The 21890-nt window shown below is 38.2% G+C and overlaps 1 protein-coding gene across 1 annotated transcript in view; it reads left to right on the top strand.

Annotated features, from left to right (window-relative positions):
* The window catches only part of LOC128623386 (xylosyl- and glucuronyltransferase LARGE1-like), a 66149-nt gene extending 48563 nt beyond the window's left edge, over positions 1–17586 (top strand). The window contains exons 8-16 of the mRNA XM_053650423.1: positions 3216–3320; positions 3597–3709; positions 4223–4348; positions 5126–5281; positions 5538–5701; positions 7967–8245; positions 8603–8749; positions 13995–14190; positions 15178–17586. Of these exons, the coding sequence (XP_053506398.1) occupies positions 3216–3320; positions 3597–3709; positions 4223–4348; positions 5126–5281; positions 5538–5701; positions 7967–8245; positions 8603–8749; positions 13995–14190; positions 15178–15375 (1484 nt within the window). The 3' untranslated portion in view covers positions 15376–17586. The remainder of the gene's footprint in view (positions 1–3215; positions 3321–3596; positions 3710–4222; positions 4349–5125; positions 5282–5537; positions 5702–7966; positions 8246–8602; positions 8750–13994; positions 14191–15177) is intronic.
* The last annotated feature ends 4304 nt before the right edge of the window (positions 17587–21890 follow it).

Below are 21890 nucleotides of genomic sequence, written 5' to 3'. Positions count from 1 at the left end.
CGCATTAATGATCAATGACAAGGTCATCACAGACAGTCGCACACTTCCATCCAACTTTCACTGAAGAGTTCCTTTTAGGACTTATATAGTCAGCTGGTTTGTCTCATCTTATAAGGATATATTCTGGCCATGCATTGAAAAATTAAAGGGAGACAGACGTCTAGCTTTGCACTTAACAATTGAAATTCATCCTTGCTGTGAAAAATGAAGCAGAAAGAAAGTAATAGTGATGTCTAAAAGATATTTTATGAGATTGACAACCCTGCCGTGTGTCCTTAAAAACCCTGAAAAATGTAATCAAAAAAAAAAAAAAAAAAGACAATTAAAAAAAAAACTCCAACCCTGGGATGTCCACCCCCTAATACACACTGCCTGTACAAATACGGTAGATGTCTCACTCACCAGATGGTGGTAGGCTGATCAGTGAGTCACAGTCGTACACATGAAGATAAAAAAAACAAAATAGTTAAACCTTTTAGAAAAGGCCATGAGAAACACTATCAAGAAAGAGTATGTTTCTCTGCTAGCCAGAGGTGTGAAATCTGTGCTTGGAGACCTTAAAACTCCTGTAGATCTTTGTGTAACAGCTATGGATTTTTGATTGTCTCAGCATATCTTCTCTCCTGGGGCAATTACAGATGTACAGATCTCATCAGTGCATGAGTGCTTTGACAAACGCATATGGAAATAAATAAATCTACAGAGTAAGCAGTAAGGTCATTGATGTGAATAATGGAACCTAGTAAATAATCCATTTAAAATTTTGTGAACAAAAACTTTCCCATTCCTCAGACTATCAAATATGTCTGTCCATATGAGCATTGCCTTTCAGCAAGTTATTTTTTCAAGCTCTTGTCAAACACAGTAGAAGAAATATATATATATATATATATATATATATATATATATATATATATATATATATATATATATATATATATATATATATATATATATATTCATTGAATAATGCCTTCAAAGTAGATCAAAACAAAGAGTTGCAGTTTTTATTCAGTTATGCCTTCTAGTTAATAGTAGCATTAATGCTAATCTCAAGAAGCAATAGTTATATACCTTTACACATTTTGTGGTCTGCATTTTGACATCAGAGTACTCTGCTATAAGTTATCACTCAAAAATACACAAAAGAGCAGTCTTCTTTTTTCCCTCAACAAAAAAAATACATCTAGATGTAAATTTGGAATGACTGACAGTTGCGCAAGAGGTTTAAACTGTCCCTCTCCTCTCAATTTCACTGCTTGAAAGATGCGCAGATATGGCATCCTCACTTTCTGTCAAGGTAAATGGAGAATGTGAAATAAAATATATCAAAATGTATTAAACTTGGTTGAAATATATTTTAAAAATATTTTTTAATAAAATATTTTTTATTTTTGGACTATTTTCAAAAAGGTAATACACACACACACACACACACACACACACACACACATATATATATATATATATATATATATATATATATATATATATATATATATATATATATATATACAGTGAGGGAAAAAAGTATTTGATCCCCTGCTGATTTTGTACGTTTGCCCACTGACAAAGAAATGATCAGTCTATAATTTTAATGGTAGTTGTATTTGAACAGTGAGAGACAGAATAACAACAAAAAAATCCAGAAAAACGCATGTCAAAAATTTTATAAATTAATTTGCATTTTAATGAGGGAAAAAAGTATTTGACCCCCTCTCAATCAGAAAGATTTCTGGCTCCCAGGTGTCTTTTATACAGGTAACGAGCTGAGATTAGGAGCACACTCTTAAAGGGAGTGCTCCTAATATCAGTTTGTTACCTGTATAAAAGACACCTGTCCACAGAAGCAATCAATCAGTCATATTCCAAACTCTCCACCATGGCCAAGACCAAAGAGCTCTCCAAGGATGTCAGGGACAAGACTGTAGACCTACACAAGTCTGGAATGGGCTACAAGACCATTGCCAAGCAGCTTGGTGAGAAGGGGACAACAGTTGGTGCGATTATTCGCAAATGGAAGAAGCACAAAAGAACTGTCAATCTCCCTCGGCCTGGGGCTCCATGCAAGATCTCACCTCGTGGAGTTGCATTGATCATGAGAACAGTGAGGAATCAGCCCAGAACTACACAGGAGGATCTTGTCAATGATCTCAAGGCAGCTGGGACCATAGTCACCAAGAAAACAATTGGTAACACACTACACCGTGAAGGACTGAAATCCTGCAGCGCGCGCAAGGTCCGCTGCTCAAGAAAACACATACACATGCCCGTCTGAAGTTTGCCAATGAACATCTGAATGATTCTGAGGACAACTGGGTGAAAGCGTTGAGGTCAGATGAGACCAAAATTGAGCTCTTTGGCATCAACTCCACTCGCCGTGTTTGGAGGAGGAGGAATGCTGCCTATGACCCCTGGAACACCATCCCCACCGTCAAACATGGAGGTGGAAACATTATGCTTTGGGGTTTTTTTTCTGCTAAGGGGACAGGACAACTTCACCGCATCAAAGGGACGATGGACGGGGCCATGTACCGTCAAATCTTGGGTGAAAACCTCCTTCCCTCAGACAGGGCATTGAAAATGGGTCGTGGATGGATATTCCAGCATGACAATGACCCAAAACACATGGCCAAGGCAACAAAGGAGTGGCTCAAGAAGAAGCACATTAAGGTCCTGGAGTGACCTAGCCAGTCTCCAGACCTTAATCCCATAGAAAATCTGTGGAGAGAGCTGAAGGTTCGAGTTGCCAAACGTCAGCCTCGAAACCTTAATGATTTGGAGAAGATCTGCAAAGAGGAGTGGGACAAAATCCCTCCTGAGATGTGTGCAAACCTGGTGGCCAACTACAAGAAACATCTGACCTCTGTGATTGCCAACAAGGGTTTTTAAACCAAGTACTAAGTCATGTTTTGCAGAGGGGTCAAATACTTATTTCCCTCATTAAAATGCAAATCAATTTATAACATTTTTGATGTGCGTTTTTCTGGATTTTTTTGTTGTTATTCTGTCTCTCACTGTTCAAATAAATCTACCATTAAAGTTATAGACTGATCATTTCTTTGTCAGTGGGTAAACATACAAAATCAGCAGGGGATCAAATACTTTTTTCCCTCACTGTATATATAATCAAAAGATACTATTAGGTTTCAATTACTAAAATACCATTAGAGCTTTTGAGATTTCAGTTTCTCTCTTGGTGTAATTTTTCTCAGGTCAGCAGGTGCTTGGGCTGGTAGAGAATCAGAGTGACTGGTATTTAGGGAACCTTTGGAAGAACCATCGACCATGGCCAGCTCTAGGCAGAGGCTTCAACACTGGTAAGTGTAAACACTTTGTTGCACTGATTTAATCAGTCCAAGGGGAAAACACATTTTCACACAAAAACAATGATCTGAGGTCAATTAAATGACCTCTTCCTGTTGATTAATTGTTGGTCGATCAAGCAAAGGAACATGCATACATATAAATAAAAAAGCCTGGGTCAATATGAATTTTTAATGTATATGGACTTATAATGAAATATTATATGTAATGAAACATTTTATTCACATTTGGAATTCATGATACAGTTTGCATGTTTATGTGTGTTACAGGTGTGATTCTCTTGTTGTTGGATCGTTTGAGGAAGCTCAGATGGGAGCAGATGTGGAGACTGACAGCAGAGAGGGAGCTGATGAGCATGCTGTCTACATCGCTAGCAGATCAGGTACACACACATACTCAGATACTTAGTGCTGCTAAACATATTATTTACATCATGAATTCAACTGGTACTTAGAGTCTTTTTCCCGTTGTCCCTCGTTTCCATTTAAAGCATGTTTACAATGCCAAAAACGCATAAATTAAGTACTTGCTAATAAAGCATTAAAATTATTCTATTCACGAGATAAAAAAGAAGTAATGCATTACTGTTTAATACTATAAAGATGTTAGCCTATATTCTGTTCTGTCAGTCTTCTGCTATGTTCCTTCTATCTACAAAGTTTCATCTGATTGCCATTTACTAGCCCCATTCATCACTCTTTTATCACTTTACATTATCTGGATTCTAGCCTTTAATGTAGCCAATTGAGTCTTAAGTGATATGGTGTCTGGGAAGCCTTTTATACAGTGGCTTTTCATATTCAAAGAGATATTTGAGTCCAATTCAGCAGTGTCCACAGATGTCTGGGGCTGTTTGTAGCTGATGGAATGTTAAGTGTACATTTGTGCTTTGTAGGATATCTTCAATGCTGTGATCAAACAAAACCCTTTCCTGGTGCACCAGCTGCCCTGCTTCTGGAATGTTCAGCTATCTGATCATACACGCTCTGAGAAGTGCTACAGAGATGTGTCTGACCTCAAGGTGAGGGGAAAGTGAGATCAAAAATGTGTTTCTGAAAATGAAGGCTTGTGCAGGAAATGCATAAATGTAGCACTTAGCCTTCTCCACTGGTTCCTTTGTTTACAGTTCATTTCACTATTATTTTTATAACGCTTTTAAAAAGAAACATGTCAAAGCAGCTTTCCAGAAATCCTACTGTAGCGTTAGATCTTTAATGAGCAAGCCAGAGACAACAGTGGCAGGGAAAAACGCCTTGCCAAAACATGAGGCAGAAACCTTGTTCAAAAACCTTAACTCAAAAGGTCCTTCACCCACATCCTCTTCTGGGTGAAAAGGATCATGAGATTATGTATCATTACAGTATATGGTTGTAGATGAATCAAGGCAAACAATACTATGTGTGTTGAAAGGATAATGCCTATTGGTTATAAGATTGTGGGATGAGCTTGATAATGATAGCAGCAGTTCCTAAAAGGTACAAATCTTTAATATCCAGGTGAGAAAATCCACTGGAGCAAGTATGAAACCTGGGCATGAACTGTTTTTGGGAAGTACAAATCGTTAGAGTATCCATGTGGGACGATCTATAACAGCAGGCAGTGAGTCACAAGTGCAGAAGCTACAAGCAGTAGAAGTATCAGGATGAATCAGGCAGGTCCAGAGGGTGAGAGGATCCACAGGAGTAGAAATGTATCAGGATCAGGCACTGGTATAATTTCAGGCAGCAAAAAAATCTAAAATCTATGCCTAAGAATGTTGGCTACTGAATAATAAATATGTCACTGTCTGAATGTTCAGGTGATCCACTGGAACTCTCCTAAGAAGCTGCGGGTGAAGAACAAGCATGTGGAGTTTTTCAGGAACCTTTATCTGACCTTCCTTGAGTACGATGGCAACCTGCTGAGGAGGGAGCTCTTTGGCTGTCCAAGTGAAACTGACCACAATAGTGAGAATGTAGGTACATATAGAACTAACCACAAGAGTGAGAGATACACACAAAAAAGGCACAGCAGTAAAAATAGAAACTCACAAGAAAAGAAAGTGAATGACATCTGCAGTATTATATATATATATATATATATATATATATATATATATATATATATATATATATGTATGATTGATTGATTGATTGAACAAGATGTGGAATATTTTAAGAGGATCTTAATTAAGTGTTTTATAACATACTAATGTGTTTGTGGTGTTTCAGCTCCAGAAGACTTTACTGGAGCTTGATGAAGATGATCCATGTTACGAGTTCCGGAGAGAGCGTTTCACTGTGCATCGCACACACCTGTACTTCCTGCACTACGAGTACGAGCCCAGTGCTGACCAGACTGATGTTACGCTCGTGGCCCAGCTCTCCATGGACAGGCATGAGCAAGCTATTCATATTTTGAACATCTGAGAAGTTTTTATTTTGTGAACTTCTAATATTTCTGGTAGTCAGTTGAATAATTCCTTACCTATGACAAATATAATTAAAGCTTTTAAAATGTTCAGCTTAGAACCTGAAACTGTAATGATATTGGTGGATGGATAGAGTATAACATAGACTTTAGTAACTGAACCACCTTATGACTCACCTGAAAGGTGAAAGACTCAAAGATAAAAGTCAGCTGCCAAAGCATGTAGTTCTCCCACTCTTTTTGCTGATGTGTTCATGGAATATCCATTTGGGATAGCAGATTCCACTTCGGAAGGAAACAACAGGGTGTACCACCCACTAGTGAAAGTAGCAGTGGGAACAGAGGCCTTGCTGGCCGTCTCAGAACATTAAGTGTGAGGGAGGTCTTGCATGAGCAGCAAATAAGTGCCTGTGCCCTTCTCACAGAGACAAGAATTTGTCTCTGCCTTTGGTACAGTATTTGCAGTCCAGCTGCAGGCTGATAACACACTTCTGACAGTCTCTTACTTTCAGCAAGCCCTAGGGAATTACCTATGTGGTTGCTATCGACAGTCCTAGAATCTGCAGCCTGAGATGGTCTCATACATATTGGCTTGTTGAATCTGACTGATGAGTGAAATAATGTCCACCACATGTTGGGATGTGAGAATAGCTAACATTTGCAATAAATCAAGCTCTTTTCAGAGTTTACCATGACACAGAGAGCAGTAATATGGGACAGGAAGGTGGACATGTCCTGAATGGCTGGCTGCTTGGTGGGGGTGTATAGGAGTCAGTTTACAAAAATGGCAGTAACCTGACACTGCTGGCCATCAGAGTAGACAGGGCCATCTGCATACATCTTGAAAACACCCATGGCACTAGAGAGTGGTTGAAGGGTATAACTTTGTATTGGAATGACTGCCTTTGGCACATCTCAAAATGCAGTAGGAAATGATGAAATAATAAGCATCATTATAAAAATAATAATTAAATAAATAAGCATTGCACAAATCCACAGACATGAACTAGCCCTGTGGTTACATGGCTACAAAATTATTAGGACCTACTAATCTGATGTAGTCTCTGGCCAATGTTTTTGCCTGGTAAAATGCCCCACAGTCAGCCCCTGCTCTTAGGTGTGGAGGGGCCCTTTGCTGGTGGGGGTGCTGCTTAGGGCACACCCTCCGGAGTGAATAGGAAGCACTCAGGTGCTCTGAGGGTGTGATGTTCTCTGGCTAGGGCTTGCAAGAGGTGGACAGGGCCTCATGCGAGCCTGGTTGGAGCACAGAACCTGTTTGTGGTAACCTAAAGCCATGTGTTTATTTGGTTTATGTGGTCCTGCTGGTTTTATGATTTTGAAGAATACGCTCTCTGTTCCAGGCCTTTTTGGCACACATCTGTTAAGGCAAACTGTGCTAACCACACTTTTGGACTGCTAGGCATTGTGTATAAAGGTGTTCAGTTAGGATATTGTGATTAAATGTATGTAACGAGGGGCATCCATGAACATGATTAGCTGTGAAGAAAATAAAACAATACTAATAGTAGATGGTCTGAGCTGCAGAGGTTGGTAATATGCATGTAAATCCAATAACAAAAGACGCCAGAAAACACACATATGCAATATGTTATATTTGAGTGAAATATCATATTAAGACTGTGAAGGTCATAGTGATTTTTATTTAAAGTATTCCTTTAGGTAATAAGTGGCTTCATTAATTTATTGAATTTTCAGTCCTCTAAACTTACTGTTGTACAATGGCTCTTGTTGGTCATATAGGGGGCAGTGGTGGCTTGGCGGTTAAGGCTCTGGGTTACTGATTGGAAGGTCGGGGGTTCAAGCACTGAACTGCCAGGCTGCCACTGTTGGGCCCCTGAGCAAGGCCCTTAACCCTCTCTGCTCCAGGGGCGCTGTATCATGGCTGACCCTGCGCTCTGACCCCAACTTCCTGACACGCTGGGGTATGCAAAGAAAAGAATTTCACTGTGCTGTAATGTATACGTGACCAATAAAGACTCATTATCATTATTATTATATATACTGTTTCAAGAATTTGTAGCGGGTTTACATTCAAAAAAATTGTGTTACCTCGGGAAAACTGAAACCTGCTGAAAACCCAAATAACAATATATTTGTAATGTAATGTTGTTTAAATCTTGGGCGTTGAAGAAACCCTTCAGTGGCAGAGTAGTTCGTTTACACCTTAACACAAGTATTTTTTATTTTTTTTGCTATTTGCATGCCTCAGGCTGCAGATGCTTGAGGCCATCTGTAAACACTGGGAAGGACCAATCAGTCTGGCTCTCTACCTGTCTGATGCTGAGGCACAGCAATTCCTGCGCTATGCTCAGGGTTCTGAGGTGCTTATGAGCAGAAGCAATGTGGGATACCATATCGTCTACAAAGAGGGCCAATTCTACCCCGTCAACCTGCTGCGCAATGTTGCCATGAAACAAGTCAACACACCCTACATGTTCCTGTCTGACATTGACTTCCTGCCCATGTATGGACTCTATGAATACCTCAGGTAAGATCCTCCTTACAATGAGAGTTCTCAGTACACTACGCTTAAATCTCCACCCATGGACTTGTTCATTATGTTCCAGCTCCCCACTCACCTTAGCTAAGTACCTGTGTGATATGAGTTAGAACAAAACTAAAACTTGTACTAGTTAGGGATTCCAGATTTAGAACCTACCAAAAGAAAACATGAATTGGATAGTAGGGTTAAGAATAACTACAAACTCTGAATATTCTTTATGTTTCTTATATTTTAAGCTTTCTCAAATCCAAGAAATGCAATATTATGGACATACAATGATATGACCTAGACTCTTTTGTGGGCTTTATAGAATCTGAGCCAAGTATGATGTTTGTCTTGCAGGAAATCTGTAGTACAGCTTGACATGGCGCACACTAAAAAGGCTCTGGTAGTGCCAGCATTTGAAACACTGCGTTACCGGCTGTCATTTCCTAAATCCAAGGCTGAGCTTCTGTCCCAGCTGGATATGGGCACTCTCTTCACCTTCAGGTACAAACTTCTTCTTTTCTTCTTCTTCTTCTTTTTCTTCTTCTTCTTATTATTATTTTAAGAAAGAATGTGAGAAATGTTTGAGTATTTATGGTGATATTAAGAGTTGACAGCATAAATCAAAGTATGGTATATCAATACTTGATTGATTCAGAGTTAGCTTATGCAGGTGCTTAATTAGATTTTTTGTGTAGCCTGTTCAGATTACAAAAAATGTCTGTTCATGTCTCCAAAGTTACCAGATTTTCAATGCACAGAGGTGGGTGAGATTAGTTTTTTCAATAGTGTTTAGACCACTGCCCTTAAAGACAAGCACTTGCCTCAAATGTAGAATAGATTAAAAGAAAATACATTCTGATCTGGTTGCTTTTTTCTTTGCTATCACCTGGAGTATAATATAACATAAAAGCAAGAGACAATTTACAAATAAGCAAATTAGAAAAAAAAAGACTATTACAATATACACTATATTTGCAAAAGTTTGTGGACACCATCACACCCATAGGTGCTTTCTGAACATCCCATACCAGTCCCCCTTTTCTGTTATAATGACCTCCACTTTACTAGGAAGGCTTTCCACTAGATTTTGGAGCGTGGCTGTGCAGATTTGCCCATTCATCCACAAGAGGATTAGTGATGGCAAGCAATGATGTTGGGAAAGAAGGCCTGTGGTGCAGTTAGTGTTACAGTTTATCCCACAGGCTAGTTCTATGACAGAACCACCACTTAACGCGCAGCTCTTGAAGCACATAATAAGTTTGGGAGGGGGTCCTGGATACCCAGAGCAGAGGTCCTTAAGCATTACAAAGTTCAATTGAGTGTCATCCCTCACGGGGCTGGAAAGAGGACATTTGACATGTTCTCTGGGGGTACAGATGAGAGATGACGCGATATCCCTGGCCTGGCTTGGGCACAGAGGGACCGCTACTGCATAGCTAATGGGGGGAATGAAGCTCAAGGCAGAGCTGGAGGAGGGGGGGGCGACATTCACCATGGAGCTAGAGGGAGGAGAGATTCTCTCCATGAGGCCAGAGGGGGGAGCGATGCTCTCTACGAAGTATAAGTGGGGAGTGGTGTCCTCCGTGGAGCAAGAAGGGGGAGCAACATGCAGCGCGAAGCAGAGAAATGGAGTGACATCTTCAGCAGAACAAGGAGGCAGAACGATGTCCTCAGCAGAGCTGGATGGTGGAGCGATGTCCTCAGCCGAGCAGGAAGGTGGAATGGCATCCTCAGCGGAGCAACGTCCAAAGAGAAGCCTGGCGTAGTGACGTCCAAGGCTGAGCAGGGAGGCAAAGCAGAGCTTTCAGTTGAACCGGGAGACGGAGCAATGTCCTCAGCTGAACAGGAAGGCTGAGCAGCATCCTCAGCTGAACAGGGAGGTTGACCAGCATCCTCAGTCGAGCAGGGAGGCTGAGCAACATTCTCCGTTGACTCGGCAGGCTGAGCGAGAACCGCAGTAGGGGACTGAGGCTGGGGAAAGATCTTACGCATGGCTTTTTCAGCCATGCTTCTGTTGCCCTGATCCAAGATTCCTTCCCTTCTGATTCCAACCTCAGGAACTCCAAGATTTTCTCTTAGGTGGAAAAAAAATCTGCTGCATCCATTTTGATGGTCTTGCGAACAAAACAAAAGTACAAACACAAATGATAAACACATAAAACATGAACTATGGAATCTAGGCAGAGAAAACCAGGAACAAAGAAATGAGACAACATTAAACAAACACAAGACAAACTGTGCAGTGCAAAATATGACTTACATAGTGAAGCTGATCAACCAAGAACATGAATCAGGTGTGTCATGTGACGTAGCAGTGGCTGCTGGGAATCATAGTCCCAGGCTAGTTCCCGCATATCCATGACAGCTAGATTAGAATCAGATTAGAGGTGCATGACAGAGGTTTTCACACACGACTGAGGACACAATTTTAAGAATTGGTAGTTGCTTAAATAGTGAAACATGAAACACAGATTTATTGTTTTGTACATTTATTGAACCAATTTATTTGTTTACATAGCAATGTAGCCTAAAAAGAGCAATGAAGCTGGAAATGTAATTTGTTGCCTGTGCACAATTGTTAACTGAAATGGAGTTTGGCACAATATATAGCAATACTGAAACACTTTATGCTTAAAAAACACAACACTTTTTGCCTTGAAGTCAGGCATGAGATATAGACTATTTTACCATGCTTTTAATTCACTAATTTAGTTTGTTGAATTAGTAAAATAATGCTAATGTCATTGTTAATACAATGTGCTCTCCTGTAAAGAAAATGTGCCCACAGTTTCCAAGCTTTCAAGTTTAAAGGACCAAGCATTCATCTGCTATGGTGCCAGCTCACTTTAAATAACATTTACATTTTACATTTACATTTATGGCATTTGGCAGACACCCTTATCCAGAGTGACTTGCAAAAGACTTTGAGGTCTCCATCTTTGAGGTCTCTAAATATATCCTCATACTAGTTCACTAGGTCATTGAGTACGTTGTCAACAAGTCTAAAATCTTATTGGGGAGATTAGTATAGTAAGAAAAAACATTAAAAATGCTAATTTAAGTACTTCACTAAGAGGTAGGTGTCATTTGAAGAGAGCCAGTGACTCTCCACTGAAGCTGTTCAGACATCTAGGGGACGTTTATTTAAGCACCTAGGCACCAGAACAGAGAATAGCATTGATACCTGGCTTCCTTGTACGTTGAGAGATGGTGTGTCCAAACAAGCAGGGAGTCAAAAGACTATAGATTCAAAAGGAGCAGGATGCAGTGCAGGGTGTGATAAGTGCTTTAAGGTACTGTAGATGGGTGCTGGTCCATTTTTGGCTTTGCAGGCAAGCATCGATGTTCTAAATCTGATGTGGGCAGCTAGAGGAAACCAGTAGAGGACGTGATGTGGTAGTGTGGGATAACTTGGGATGGGTGAAAACACGTCATGCACTTACATTCTGGATTAGTTGTAGAGGTTGAATGCAGTGTTGCCAGGAGCAAGTTGCACTAGTACCGTCTTGAAATGACAACGCACTTGAGTGACCTCTGTGAATAGAAATGGATGAATCCTTCTGATGTTTCATGTGTCAGTTTAGCAATTTAGATGAGAAGAATAGTTGATTGTCCATGGTTACCCCAAGGTGGTCTGCAGTGACAGAAGGTGAAATCTGAGAGTTGTCCAAGGATATCATGTGAAACCAAAATCCTGATGTGGGCATGTATCTCCTGGTATGAACAGCAGTTCAGTTTTGCTGGGATTAAGTTTCAGCTGATGAGCTGCCATGCATGATGAGATGTCTGCCAGACATACAGAGGTCAGAGCAGAAACATGAGTGTCTGAGGGAGGAAAGGAGAGGATATGATAATACTGGTATGAAAAGCCATGTGAGGATATGACCTCACCAAGTGATTGGGTATAAAGGGAGAACAGAAGAGGACCAAGCATTGAGCCTTGTGGGACAACAGTGGAGAGATGTGGATTCCTACCATGTCACCTGATATGACTGTCCCTCCAGGTAGGAAGCAAGTTATTTCTATGCTGTGCCATCAATTCCAAGACTCATGAGGATGGACAAGAGAGCCTTGTGGTCAATTGTTTTGAACACTGCTGAAAGATGGATGAGGACAAGTGATAGTTTGGCTGATTTAGTGGCATGGAGTTTCTCAGTGATGACCACAAGTGCAGTTTTTGTGGAATGTGCTGCTTTGAAGCCAAACTGGTTAGGATCTTGGAGATTGTTCTAGGTGAGATAGAGAGACAGTAGATTATAGATGGTGTGTTTGAAGATTTTGGAAAGGAATTAGATGTGATAACAGTTGGTAGTTGCTGATGTCTGAGGGATCCTGAGTGGATTTCTTCAGAGTGGGAATAATCCTTGCTGTTTTGAATACAGTTGGTACATGATCAGATGTTAAGAAATCATTAATTATAGTAGAGATGAACGTGAGGAGGTCTTGAAAGTGAGGAAGGGGTGGCATCCAACTGGCAGGTGGTGGGATTGCAGGACAAGATGACTTGCAGGATCGCTTCTGTTGATAGAGGAGAAAAAATGTGTCAGACAAAGAGAAGGGTAATCCTGTGTAGTGTAGGAGCCAAGGTAGGAGAGAAGGTCTGGGAGATTTTTCTGGGAGATCTTTCATTTAAAAAATGGTGGCAAAGTCATCAGGAGGATGGTTAAGAAGTAGGTTAACAAGTGAAGTAAAGGTGATGTGGAGCTTGCAAGGATCTTGTGCAGAAGCTTCCCGCTTTCCTTGGTAGAAGGAATCTTCCTTGTAAAATTCACATTGCTATACTTATAATTTATATAACTACACTTAAATACGTGTAGTTCATAATTTCATCCATATAAAATTCAGTCTTTATATAGTCCAGAGATATACAGTGTCTCTGAAAAAGATACAGTATCTCATCTGATCTCCTATGAGGAAAAAAAAAAAACTTTCTGTGGACTTTACAGGGAAGATACAATTAATCAAATATGTCATATTCATGTATTTAAGATTGCTCTTAAATGGTATGTAATAGTTTTTGAGTGTATTTACAGCCCAAAACATTTAACAGTTACATATTGTAGTAACCACAATCTATCAAACAGTGGCTCTAGAATTAATACTAAATCCTGCTTGAGCCGATGAAAAATCTATTTAAGTTCAAGGTCAAAATGGCATGTACATGAGACAGTACTTCGGTTGACTGCAAACTCCGCACTGCAAATGCAACTCCCACACAAATATCCAAGTAGCATATAAGTTCGTGGTTATGTCTGAGGTCTGAAATTTCTATATTAACTAGTTGCCAATAGTGTTTTGACAGCAGGTCTAGAAGAATGAATTAAAAATATTAAATATGACACTTGCATATGTCACAATATTAAAGTTTGAGTTGAGCCAATAGCTCAGTTGTGGACTACTGTAAATTTATCAATCTTCATTACTCTCGATGCTTGACTAGAGACTCTCCAAATAGTCTATATGTGCCCTGTTTCCTGATCTAAGAATAACATGGATGCATGAGGAATTTAGTAGCCATCTATAGTTTTGTATTTAGGGCAAGTCCTTAAAGGCTCAGGATCAGAACATCATCTCTTATGAGCAAAGAGTGTGATTTATGGTCTCTGCTTTTATATTAAAGACAACTTAGCTGAGTTAGTCTATTTTTAAATCTGTTGAACTTTAAAAGGTTAACTCTGCCTGAGTTCTGTTTTTATTAATGACTTATCAAATCTGTTTTACAACTTGAAGTTTTTCAATTCTTCAGATATCATGTATGGACAAAAGGCCACGCTCCAACCAACTTTGCAAAATGGCGGACAGCCACAACGCCGTACAGAGTGCAGTGGGAGGCTGACTTTGAGCCTTATGTGATGGTGAGAAGGGACAGTCCAGAATATGACCGCAGATTTGTGGGATTCGGCTGGAACAAAGTGGCTCACATTATGGAGCTTGATGCACAGGTAAACTGACTAATATGAACTGTCTGGTCCCTCTTCTCCCATACTGTATATTTAGATGACAAAGAAATTTCCCTACAGATTTAATGCTCATGAAGAAGCCACCTAGCTTGAATTGTATCTATTAATGTATTAAATTAACTGAAGGAGTGGCAAAAAGAGATGGCCGTGTGATGGGTTAATGTAATGTAATACAGCACACACTGATTTTAAGGTTTTAATCTTTTACTGGTTTCACTCACATCTAATATTGTGCTTAAGAAAACATTAAATATCAATAAACCAGTTGTATTCCTGTATATAAAACCCACATAATATTAATTACTAAAAAAAAGAGGCTTCTCCATTAATGAAATGACTTGTATGAGAATGCATGTGGGATAATGAAGTGGGGTAAAATTATTTATATATTTAATTGAAAATAGATCAATAAATAATGAATGTATCAAATGAGACAAAAATCCCCTCAGTGTTCAATACATTTTTGTTTTTATGCTTCTACATTCAGTATATTATTATTATTATTATTATTATTATTATTATTATTATTATTATTAATAATAATAATAATAATAATAATAATAATAAGGATTTTTTTTAAGGACCCAGAACTACACTGTGCTCATAGCATTGATTTCTGACCTACCTGTGTTTAAATCACTGTTCCAAATTTAACAGATGGCTAAGATAAAAATTAAGATATGGTATCCCATCTATGTATTTATTAATGCCTGTCTCCACCATTTCACATCAGCTTTCATTTATATTTTGAATTCAAATGTATTGATTAGTTTGTTTATTTGTTTTTAATAGTACTTCTTCAGTAATTCTCAAACCAGAACTATGAAAAAAAAAAAAAACAGGATGTGTAAAAGATATCTTTCTTACATAAAACCTATATTTACATGTTGTATGATAGTTTACTGTCTTCTAAGGCTTATATGGTTTTATTTTTAACATTTTTTTATTGCACTTATGTTTCCTTTGCAGGAATTCGAGTTTGTGGTTCTACCCAATGCTTACATGATCCACATGCCTCATGCGCCAAGCTTTGACATCACCAAGTTCCGCTCAAATGAGCAGTACCGTGTTTGCCTCAAGACGCTTAAAGAGGAGTTTCAGCAAAACATGTCCCGCCGCTATGGATTCGCCGCGCTTAAATACATGACTGCAGAAAATAACAGCTAGCACCTCTGCCATACTGAAATTCTGCATGTGAGATGGACAGAACTGCTTTAGAGTAACATAAAATAATGGCAGAAATGGACAGTAGTAAGTGATGGACTCTTAAAAATCTTCAAAACACAGAGCGGCTGGTACGCTCATAAAAAAGGGACTTTAGACAGACAAGTAAATTAATTTTATGTCCATAACTCCCTACAGAACTCTGGCAAGATGGATGTTTATTCCAGTACCTAATTTCAAACTGCAAATTTAAACCTTTGAAATGTATATTTTTTTTCTAGGGTCTTCCTATTTTTGCCTCAGCACGAATTATGGTAACAAAAAACTTCAAAAACTGTTTTGTTTTGTTTTACTTTTAGGGAGTCATCTTTTAGATTGTTTTGAATACAGTAATGCTTTCAAAATTTCACTTTAATAGATAAATAAATATTTTCCAAGGTATTAAAAAATACAATTATATACAATTATATGAACTAGAAAGGAATAGGTAAAAAGTTATAAGTTCCATATATTAGCTATGTTTATTAAAGCTGAAAAGTAAAGTGTAAAAGAAAAGGCCCAAATATACAGTTATAGATTCAACATCCCAATTTCCAAGAGATCGAAATACATTACATCAAAGACAGCAAAGGTCTTAAAGGAAATTTAGATTGAAACCAAAATGGAAAATTCATTACTTCATTGAAAAATGTCACTGAAGAAAGTTAACCACAAAATAAAGCCAGTGTTCATACATGCAACAAACAGGACAGAAACAGACAAATATTTCTATTCCTTTTGATAGTTAAGGTTATTCAAGATAATCAAATCTTTTCTCCATAATATCATGTTGTACTGTTGTATACTATGATGAAAACAATGTTATGGCAATAGTGAAGAGCTGCAAGCGGTTCTTCTGAGTCAGTGAAATCCCCAGAACAATGTTGTTAAAATGAATATGTCTATTTTGATAATAAAATAATCTTAATAATTTGTTTTTATGCACTTGATCTGATGGTGATACAATAATGTAAGTTGATCCACAGCTATACTTCTTTATGTACTGACCGTATGAATCTGAGTCATATTGCAATTAAGACAGTGGTCTGTGGTTTAAGTGACTGACACAAAATGGGAAACTCATTGACTACCTGTCTTTCTTTGAACAAACTAAACACAGTGGGGAAAAACTACTACCTCAAATCTCAACCTCTGAATTTCAATCAACGCTTATGTCACAGTGCATAACTCTGTAAACTGTAAAGAAAACACGTACATCCCTTTTATTGTAAATGCCTTTTATAACAGGCATAGTTGAAGAGAGCTATTCTGTACATGGGCTTAATGACTAATATTTTACCACTGTGACTTTAAATATAAAGGACTTTATATTTTGTGTCATCTAATAAGGTCAGGGGCTATGGGTTTGAACAGTGAAAAGTGAAAGCTAAATGACAGTATGTATTTAATTATAAAGCACAATTCATGGAGTGTTGTGTCTTCCATATTGGTTCTTGGGTTGGCAGAATATGTTGGAAAATGCTTTTCCATTCTTAGAATGGAAAATTTCCAGGCCAAGAGGTTGTCAACTTAAAACAGGAGAAGAATAACACCCATCTAGCTTGAGAAGGTATGAGACATTTTGCTGATTTCAAATCCTCTATGTTTTTATGATGGTGTCACTCTTGTAAAGGTAGCTTGATGGTCAACAGTTGCAGGTTGCAAGTGTCATAGTTCCTCTCTTTCTGCATGTTTTTTTTCCCCGAAATGAGTGCAATGGAATGCATCTTTACTGAAGAGCCATAATGTTGATATAGAATAGCCACCACCACTTCTTATACGTAGACTACATAGGGGCATCTACATAGACTATAATGATTAAGTTTGGGTTAGGATGTTTTATAATGTATGCCATAGTGAACCACATCTCTGGACATATGGTTTTGCGTGGTTCTCCAGAGAATTGGAATATATCAGGTCTATATTGGTCAATATATTGGTCTATATAGGCTGTAATGAATTTACCTAGCATGTCCTGGAGAACATAATTTGCAATTGCCTTGAACACTGAGGGGGCATTGACCAAGCCTCGTGCCATTATCAAATAGTCACAGTGGCCAGAAGTGATAATGAATGCTGTCTTCTTCTCTGATCCTGATAAGATTATATGCACTATGGAACAGCAGATCTGAGCTGAGGGCATAGGAGAGAGTGAATAATGATACTTGACTGTGATTTGGTTACAGCCACAAAAATCAATACATACTCTGAGGCCTTATCCTTTACTTGTAAACCAAGTAGAATACTGCAGGAAATCATGCAGGAGATGTGGAATGCCTACTGTGATTTTGTTTTGGTGCTGTATCAATGTATTCTTCCATTGCTTTGCCCTTACTTGTTTGTCCTTACTGATAGTAACACTGGAGGGGTGGCCTCACTGAAAGCCTCCCAAAACCTCTCATAACACCCTGGGATGTTAACTCTCACACCCACTGTGGAGCGTTCACGAGATGTGGAGGCAACACTAAAATAGACATATCAAGGTAGTGAGAGGACCAGACTTTGTCGTGTCTGAATGGTGAAGTAGAACTTGTTTGCAGAAGGATTGTTCTAAAGGACGCCATCTTCCATTACAGGTCTGTAGCTATTGGTTCCATTAGCTTCTTTTGTCTTCTCTGACTTTTTTATATATCAGGACATAAGTGGGTATTGTATAAATCCACAACAAACAGAGATTCTGTGATCATGATTGCTTGTCAGGTCTGATATGGGTTTCTTAATGTTATTGCCATTCACACAATGACAATGACATCACTTAACATCACTCCATTCATCTCTTGTCAGATTCAACAGTGTTCTTATGCACAACCATTTTTGTTTGCTTCACTTCCTCATTGTATCATCACTGCCAGCCACAGCTGAAAACAGAAAGTCAGTTTCCTAGTGTCCTCAGCAAACACCCATTGATGAGGTTATTTTGACCATGAATAGCCATAATCTGCATTGGTCAAGACTCCACTTCCCGAGATCCTCAGCCAGCTAAAAATGTGCAGACCACACCTTTATCTGTTCACAATCACTGGATTTTTGATTATGTACTCCTGTTCACAATCATGCATACATTTCAGATAACCCAGACTATTAAGAGATCTTCCTAAATTCTGTCATACCTTCTGCAAGTGACAGACTTTTATTCTGATTTACATATTTTGATTTAGTTCTGTACAGTTTACAAGTTTGCCCAAGCCTAGTGTGATTTGCAGTCTGTGTGTTTACATACAATATGTGTGTATGAGCGAGTCCCATTTTCCTTTAATTTCATGCTCACTGAGAGTTAAGATGGAACAGAGGTCAGAATGGAAATTTGTACTATGGATTGTGCCTGTGCATGTCTCTGAAGAACAGGAGATTATTTTTAATTGCTGGGCAAGGAATTGCAAAGCTTTATTGGAAATGCTTCTTATTTTATAGAAATTGAAAAGTGTCTTTTGGCCTAACATGACTGGTCTATTCAGCATTAAATGGTCTGCACTTACCTGTATATAGCGCTTTTATCCAAAGCATTTTACACTGTGTCTTATTCACTCATTCACACAAACATGCACACACTCTCACACCAATGGTAGCAGAGCTGCCATGCAAGGTGTTAGCTTGCCATTGGGAGCTTCAGTGTCTTGCCCAAGGACACTTCGGTATGTGGAGTCATGTGGGCCGGGAATCGAAACGCCAACCCTACGATTAGTGAACAACCCGTTCTACCACCTGAGCCACAGCCACCCCATTAATGATTACATAAAGAATATACACTGATTAAGTATGATCTAAATAGCTACCCATAGGCTGTGTGGCCCATATGAATGTGGCATGAAAAAACGTGTATTAAACCCCACCCCCTAGGGTCTTACCCAGTGTATTGTTCCTGATGATTAGCCACTATCCTTTTTTGACAATGAAGGAAGGTTTCTGACAGAATGAAAGCAATGATACTTATTTACAGCTGTACAGAAGCACTTTTCTGAAGTGAAACAAAACCTGCCATTCACCACTGCAACCCTACTCAATCCAAAGTAACTATTGCACATAATTTAAAATCAGATAGCTAATTACAAATGACAAGTCTAGTAATACCATAAACAGAGCCAAATAACATGTTCCATGATACCCCCAGATTTCCCTAATTAATGTTAAGTTATTCATTTCTATAAGTACAGGAATAGATGAGTACCAAAAAAACATGTACAATACTTCATTCACTCATTCTGACTGATGCCTCCCTAGTGTAAAGTATATGTGTTCAATATAGGCTACAGTTTTAAGAGTAAAGAATACAAAGTCAGAGTTATGCACTAACATGTGTGCATATTAGTTTCAGATAAGAGCTGATGGAGAGAGTTCAAGAAGACACCAGGTATCAGACTCATTATGTGTTTTTGTTTAGTTCAGTCCACAAATTTATACAGGCATCAAATGATTTTTTATTTTTTTTTACTTTCATCAGGAAACAAACCATTTAAACGTAACAATTACTAAAGTTGAGCTATTGCATGTATGTAGTTAAAGTTGAAGGTCCATTATAGGCAAAGATTGTGCTACAGTATATAAGTAACTGAAAATAAAAAACAGTACTACTACTAATTAGATGACAGAAGTATAGTTTAGGACATATCAGCTACAACAGACAACTGAAATAATAATAATAATAATAATAATAATAATAATAATAATAATGTGTATATGTATATAAAATAATACAGTGTTTGAATGAATTTAGTACAGCTGTGTTTCAGATGTGTTTTGATTGCTTTATTGACATATTCTTTGCTGTTTAGGCAGCCAGGTTTATTTGGGCCTGGGTTTCTCTATAGTCAGTTGGTGTTGTCTGAGTATGTACTTCATCATTGTGATTCTCAGTGTTCTATCAGCCACCATACAGATAATCTGCTTATACTGGTAGATTACTGGTATACTCTCTGTTAAGGGGGTAATACCACTGCAGGGAGATTTTTGCAAGAGTTAAAGTATGTTGGTGTTTGTTGATGAACCTAAATCATGGCTTGATAAATCACGCAGTTAGCGGATCTCTGTTTCCTTGCCTGCATTTAGTAGCATCACTAATAATTATGCATTAAATTAAGCTCAGATGTACAAGAACACAAAGCCTTTGACTACCCTTTGGAGTTGCTGCTGCCTCTCAAATACATTTGATTATATCCATCTACAGGCTGAGGAATCAAGGGATAAAAATGGTTACTTTCGCTGCTGATTTTAATTTTACCTTTAAACTCCTGTTTTGTAATTAAGAGGTCTAATGGTTTTTGGTTGTGTTTAAAAGTTACTTCTAATTCTTCTAGCTTTTTCTTTATGTCAAAAACAAGTGGTCTGACCAAGACTGACATAAAAGAAGTAGAACCCTGTATTTAGTCTCCAGTACAAATATACAAATTACATTCATGTTAAATATATTAAGCAGTTACTAAGCAAGCAAGAATGGGGTGTGTTTAAGATTATTAACAATTTATTTAATCTCACATTAAACAGGTTTCCACAGCAGCAAGGTAGCTAGTGACTGAGGAATTTGCCTAGTGCAGTGATTTGTAAATCCTGATTGGGGAATGTTTTAAAGCATGCAGTCTATAAAGCCATTAAAAGACAATATACAGTATACAGTACACCAAACTCAACTAAACACTGACAAAAAGAGCACTGTGAAATCCCAGCTCTCAGCTCAGTTAGGCAGGGCTGCCAAATTTGTTCCAACCTTGTGCATCACCAGTTTGACTAATGATCTCCTTAACAACAGAGAAACTTTAATTAGTAAAAGTGGTTGCTGGGGAGCACAGTTGCAATGAAGATCCATAGCCACTGCAGCCCACAATGTTTAATACACTCATCTAACACTACTAATTAATACATACAATTTATTTCATATCGGTGAGTACTTTTTTGTTTACTTGTCAAAGTAACAACCACATTCTCACTTGCCTACCTGTCATTCATATCTTTAAATCTGATGTTGCTTAATTCAGGCAGTCAATAGTTCCAGACACAAAGTTTGTACAGTTTAAGTGTATTATAATAGCACCCAAATCAGATGGCTGTTTCTGTTGCTTGGTAATGTGGTTTTGACAGCATAATTACCACCTTGTGTTATTTCAGCTGAAATTTTTACCCCTTCAGTAAAAAATGAAAGTCGGGATATTATGTTGAATGAATAGCAAAATTCAGAAATTATAGTATATGGAAATTTTCACATTTGAATCATTAATATTTCAGTGGACCAAAATTCATGACAGACCAACTTAGAAAAAAAAACACCAAAAAAAAAAAAAAACAAGCAAAAAAAAACAACAACATGTGACCAGTAAAGGTGACTGATTTGCAAAAGGTTTGAGAGAATAAAACATAAAAAGCCACCCTCAAAATGTGAAGCTATTTTACGAACATGCTCCATGGAGGATTATGTCTTTCATATTAGCCAAAAACCATGCCATGTTCCATATTTACCTTAATGAATATTCAGTTTGTGTCAATTCAAACAA

The sequence above is a fragment of the Ictalurus furcatus genome, chromosome 19, assembly GCF_023375685.1.
Source record: "Ictalurus furcatus strain D&B chromosome 19, Billie_1.0, whole genome shotgun sequence".
Taxonomy (NCBI): domain Eukaryota; kingdom Metazoa; phylum Chordata; class Actinopteri; order Siluriformes; family Ictaluridae; genus Ictalurus; species Ictalurus furcatus.
The sequence above is the reverse complement of the archived record's forward strand: the minus strand, read 5'-3'. Positions and strand labels throughout refer to the sequence as shown.